Source organism: Trachemys scripta, chromosome 1 (genome assembly GCF_013100865.1).
Source record: "Trachemys scripta elegans isolate TJP31775 chromosome 1, CAS_Tse_1.0, whole genome shotgun sequence".
NCBI lineage: Eukaryota > Metazoa > Chordata > Testudines > Emydidae > Trachemys > Trachemys scripta.
This window is the reverse complement of record NC_048298.1, coordinates 341,450,676-341,456,219: the sequence shown is the minus strand read 5'-3', so window position 1 is coordinate 341,456,219 and position 5,544 is coordinate 341,450,676. Positions and strand designations below refer to the sequence as shown.

Genomic DNA, 5,544 nt, shown 5'->3' with positions numbered 1-5,544 from the left:
CCTACGAGATTATCACTTTTACTAACTTTTAATAAACTTCTAATATCAGAGGTGTCTAGACTCAAGGTTTTCATCCATTTATCTTCTCTCATTCTCACTTATTTACTTGTCTGTCCACTCCTTCCACTGCGATTAGCAGAAACTGCCACCTAGATTTTGACCTTACATCTAAAAGCCTCTTTCTAATCAACCCGTAACTATGTGGTGCTCCATTTTATTAATTAACTGTGGCCAGTGATGAACATCATATGTTTGCGATTATCTTAATCACATTCTGGAGTAAACACCCCTCAATCCAGGGTAACATAGTGCAGTTCCAAAACCATCTCTTGTCAAGCAGGTTTAAAGTCAACAGCATGAGGTTCTGCACATGTATTTGAGCACTTTGTCACGAAGCTCTTTGGTTTTAACCCCATAAATTATAGGGTTGAGCATGGGAGGAATGAGGTAATTGAGGTTTGACAAGATGATGTGAACATGCGGAGCGATGCCATGTCCAAACCGGTGTGCCAGTGTGGAGAAGAGTCCAACAGGATAAGCCATCAGTAGCGCACAGATGTGCGCTGTGCAGGTGTTGAGAGCTTTCTGGTGGGCTACTTTGGAGGAGATTCTGAGAACGGCCCTGATGATCAGACCATAGGACAGGCCAATGAGTGTCAGGTCAAACCCAATGATTACAAATGCCATCACCAAGCCATACGCTCTACTGGCTGTGATGTCCCCACACGACATCTTTGCCACAGCTATGTGGTCACAGTACGTATGGGGGATAATGCGGTTGGCACAGAATGGCTGCCCGCTCAGAAGAAGGGGCATAGGCAGAATGAAGAGAACAGCTCTGATCATACCCAGTAGCCCTAGCTTAACAATTCGTGCATTGGTGAGGATGGTGGCGTATCTCAGAGGGTTACATATGGCAACATAGCGATCAAAGGCCATTGTCACTAGGATGGCTGAGTGCATTGTAGAAAATGCATGAAAGAAGAACATCTGGGTGAGGCAGCCATTCACTGTAATGCTTTCCAAATTAAACCAAAATATAGACAGTGCCTTTGGCACAAAGGAGGTAGATGTGGTGATGTCTGTGAGCGCCAGCATGCAGAGCAGCAGGTACATCGGCTTGTGCAGGGTCTGCTCTTTGCCTACAACAAACAGAACTGTGAAATTTCCCAACAGGCCCATAATGTAGAACATAGAGAAAGGGATGGAAATCCAGATGTGAGCAGCTTCCAGGCCAGGGATGCCAGTTAGGATGAATATTGAAGAGTCAGAGGGGGTGAAGTTGAAATCTGCCATGAGGTGGCTGATGCGTCACTCAGGCTCAGAAATGCTCCTGTGAAGGGAGAGAAGCACAGCAAGGGGGGTTACATATTTTATCCAGAAAGGGGGTTAACCAGTGAGGTGGCAAGATTTACAGATGACACTACATTATTTTAGCCATAGTGAACTCCAGAAAAGTCCATAGAGGGAGCTAACCAAATCAAGTGAATGGGTAGCATGCTGGCCAATGAACTTTGGTGTCATTAACTGCAATTTGTATGCCCATTGAAGGGAAAAGCTTGAACTCCTCAAACACCTAAAAAGGTTCTAATATAAATGTATGAGCCCGGGATCTGGGCGTCATGGTACACAGCTCTGGGAAACCCTAACCACAGTGCAAGCACGGACAGAAACTAACTAAACATTCGGATCCAGGAGGAGTGGGGTGGGAAATTGAGCAGAAATTACAGTGCCAGGAGATCAGTCAAGTCAATATTTCACGCTCCTCAGGACTCCTCTGTGTAGCATTGGGCACCCTTGTCACACAGGATATTGCAGCACTAGAGGGGATGAGGCAAGGGCAAAGAGAATGCTCAAGGACCCTGGGTAAATCTCATACAAAGAGAGTTTGAAAACAGTGGGTTTGTTACCTTACAAAGGGCATGAATTAGAGGGTACATGAGAAAAGTCTGTAAAATACTGACTGGTACATATTACATCGAGAATCTGTTTGTGTCAGACATTAGGGTGACAGTATTATTGCGGTCAAATCACACACACCTTCTTATGCAGCAGTCACTGTTAGAGAGTGTATGTCTGATCCACAAGGCCATTCCTACATTCTAAATGAGCCAAGTTTCCCCCATGGAAACAGACATTATCATGGGTTTAACCTTGTGCTCAGCAAAATGGGCATGAAGGGCACAAGGGTCCTGGTATTTAGACCTACAGGTTTGACCTTCTGTTACTTCCCGTTTCTTTCGGTGAGGCACTTTCTGCAGGCGCCCAGCTTTGTGTGAGACAGACGTTACAGGTGTTAACTGACAAGTGTAAGCAGAGACAGGTGCCAGCAACTCAGCTGCTAGCCCTTCTCATGCCTGAATATTGATGCCATTTTCAGATGATACAAAAAGAACAATCTCTGTAGGAAGGAATGAGGGTACAACATCTGTGTCGCAGTGGCCCAGTGTTTCACTCAGCTTGTGTAGTTGTTTCTGTGTAGCAGTCCGTCAAGCACCGCATGGTGTCTATGGATGTAACAAGACAAGCTGTACAGATGACTGTCTTGGAAATTTCCCCTCATGTGTGATATATCTCTCCAGTGAGACACATTCACTGATTCCCCCTCAGCCAGGGAGCAGGTGTAACAGGAGCCACCTCCCCCGCTGCAGACAAAGAGCTGTGGGGAGTTTGGGGTGTCTCTGAGATTGCAGGATCCAGGTGTAACAATGCCTCTGGTGGGGCACAACTGAGAGTATCGATTCAGGAGAAATTGCTTAAAGCGGGGCAATCAGAGCCCAAGGCTGGGTGTGCTTTATTATTAAGGTTCACCAAACCAGCCAAACAGAGAGGAATTTGGTTTACCCCACTGGCTAAGAATAAGTCCGACAAGCAATTCCCTTAGAAACTCCGGTTTCCCAGTATCGCCACCAGAATCGCTCCTTATGGGGATGACTGATTGTCACGGAGCGTTTGGCAGTCAGGGACCTGCACCCCCCACCTCCTGCCATTCACTGTGACTCTCAGCCAGCCAGTAAAACAGAAGGTTTATTAGATGACAGGAACACAGTCTAATACAGAGCTTGTAGATACAGTCAACAGGACCCCCTCAGTTAGGTCTATCTTGGCGGTCGGGAGCCTAGACCCCAGTACTGGGCCTCCCTCTGTTTCCCCAGCCAGATCCAAACTGAAACCCCCTCCAGCCGTCTCCCCCAGCCACACCCCGGCTCCTCCTCCAGCCTATGTCTAGTTACCCAGGCAGAAGGTGTTACCTGGCCCTAGCCCCCTCCTTGGCTTATGTTGCATGCTCACATATCATCCCTCAAGTGAAGTCACACTCTGATATCCCACCACCATCCAGCACCAATGCAGACAGTACCAGTTAAACTCCCCTGCATCATTCCCAGGTCAATACTCTCCACTCCCTGCTCCGTCATGTCTCTCCCCCATTTGAGACTGAACTGAGTGGGGTCAATCTAACCAGTGACTTGGGGAAGTTCAGGCCCCTCCCTCTGGGACAACACATCAGCTGGCCTGTTGGCACTCCCCTTCAAATGGACCACCTCCATATCATAATCCTGCAGGAGCAGGCTCCAACTCAGAAGGTTGACATTGGCTCCTTTCATCTGGTGTAGCCAGGTCAGGGGAGAGTGGTCGGTGTACACAGTGAAGTGTCGCCCAAGTAGATACGGCTCCAGTTTCTTAAGGGCCCACACCATGGCCAAGCATTCCTTCTCGATGGTCACATAGTTTTACTCTCGGGGTAACAACTTCTTGCTCAAGTACACAGTGGGATGTCTTTCCCCCTTTTCATCAACCTTCATTATGACCACACCCAGCCCCTTGTCTGAGGCATCAGTGAACACCATAAAGGGCTTGTCGAAGTCTGGTTTTACCAGAACTGGGCCACTGAACAGAGTCTCATTGTCTGGCTTCCCCAATTACAAAGAAAAATTTAATTTCAACAGCGCTGCTCGCCTGGCATGTATATACCGCTCCCTGTCCCCAACACACCCAGCTCTGCTTGTTTGTCCCTGTGTACCCACTGCCTGTCCCCACAACCCTCAGTGCTTCCCGATTCTCTGTGTACACACCCTACTTGCCACCACTACCCTCAACACTGCCCACCTGCCCATGCAAACCCCACTTCCTAATTTCATAACCCCCAGTGCTGGCTACTTGTCCATGTAGATCTACAACCCCTCACAACTTCCAGCTGTGGCATGCAGTGCTGCCCCTCACCCAAAACCAAAAACAGGAGCAATATTTCACAGTGACAGCTCACAGAAATATCTCCTCAGACTAGTTTAAATTCAGTGTCTGCCTACACCCGGGAAAAGGGGGAAATCAGCCTCATCTGCCTTTCAGGGGGTGATGGGAACCCCAGCAGCAGCTCAGCCTGTGCAGGGAAGGAGAGAGGGACAGACCTGGCAGGAGGGAGATAGGACATGGAAACTAAAAGGAGCCAGCGTGAGTAACTCTTCCTCAAAACTACACAAAGTTTTAACATATTGCAGCCCATTAGAAACCCAGACACCCCTTCCTGAGGCTGCTTTTCCATGTTGGCAATTGCTGATGTTACCACAAGGCTGCTCACAGGAGGAGGGAGGGTCGAGATGGGGTATGGTGTTAGATACAATCTGGGACAATGTGGTCTACGTTATGTTACAGTCTGAGACACCCCAACACACACACTGGTCCCAGGAGGGCTTGTGATGCCTCTTTGGTCTATGCATTAGGCAGGACATTCATTTCCAATTTCACCTGGTTCAGGACTCCGAGCCACTGTGATCTGAATACTGCACGTCCACTGCCTTTTGGGGCTTCTTGAACCACAGATGCAGGGGCACAGAGAGAGCAGACCCCTCTCCCGCCCTAAGAAAATTGTTATCCTGATTGATCTGAACCTCTAAACCTGTGAGTCAGATTTCAGGAACTCACCTGTCAGTTCTTCTTTGGTCCAAATAAGATCACCCATTCTTAGAGGCCACAGGACGACTCCAGATGAAGTCACTGGAGGCTCATGGCTGCTGTAAATCAGGCCATTTATGTAAGTCTCTACAGGTGGATTAGGGAGAACTCCTGGCCATATTGGGAGTTTTACCATTGATCTCAGTGAGATCAAGATTTTCACAGTTAGTGTTTAACTATAGGCTCCCAGATGTGAAAATCACACCTTTGGGTACTGCTCCAGGGAGCGCTATTTTGGTAGGGTGCTGAAAGAGCCCCCTATGTTCATGTTGCATTCTTATTTTGTTCTCAGGAAGGCCAGTGTCAATCTGGAGTGAGCCAGTGAAGGCAGAATATGAGAGCAGAATCTGGCCAGTGTACGGCCCATTCTTGTTATGAACTCTCTGGTAACAGATACCCACTGCAGAGACTTTTTCTGCAGTTTCCAACAGGGCAGTCGGTTACTAAATTGGAAATCTTGTACAAATCAAAGGATATTTCACGTAAACTTTAGAAAAAAAAAGGAAGCTACTGTGAGAGACAGAAGGACACAGAAATACACAAGGAACTGTCCTTAAAAACAGATAGTTTTCTTAACTATTTCCAATTCTTCCG

General features: G+C 47.7%; 1 protein-coding gene across 1 annotated transcript; it reads right to left on the bottom strand.

Moving 5' to 3' along the window:
• Nucleotides 1-348: 348 nt before the first annotated feature.
• LOC117886560 (putative olfactory receptor 52P1) lies at nucleotides 349-1,296 on the bottom strand. The gene has a single exon (XM_034788535.1). The coding sequence runs from the start codon at nucleotides 1,294-1,296 to the stop codon at nucleotides 349-351; it is 948 nt and encodes a 315-aa protein (XP_034644426.1).
• Nucleotides 1,297-5,544: the final 4,248 nt, after the last annotated feature.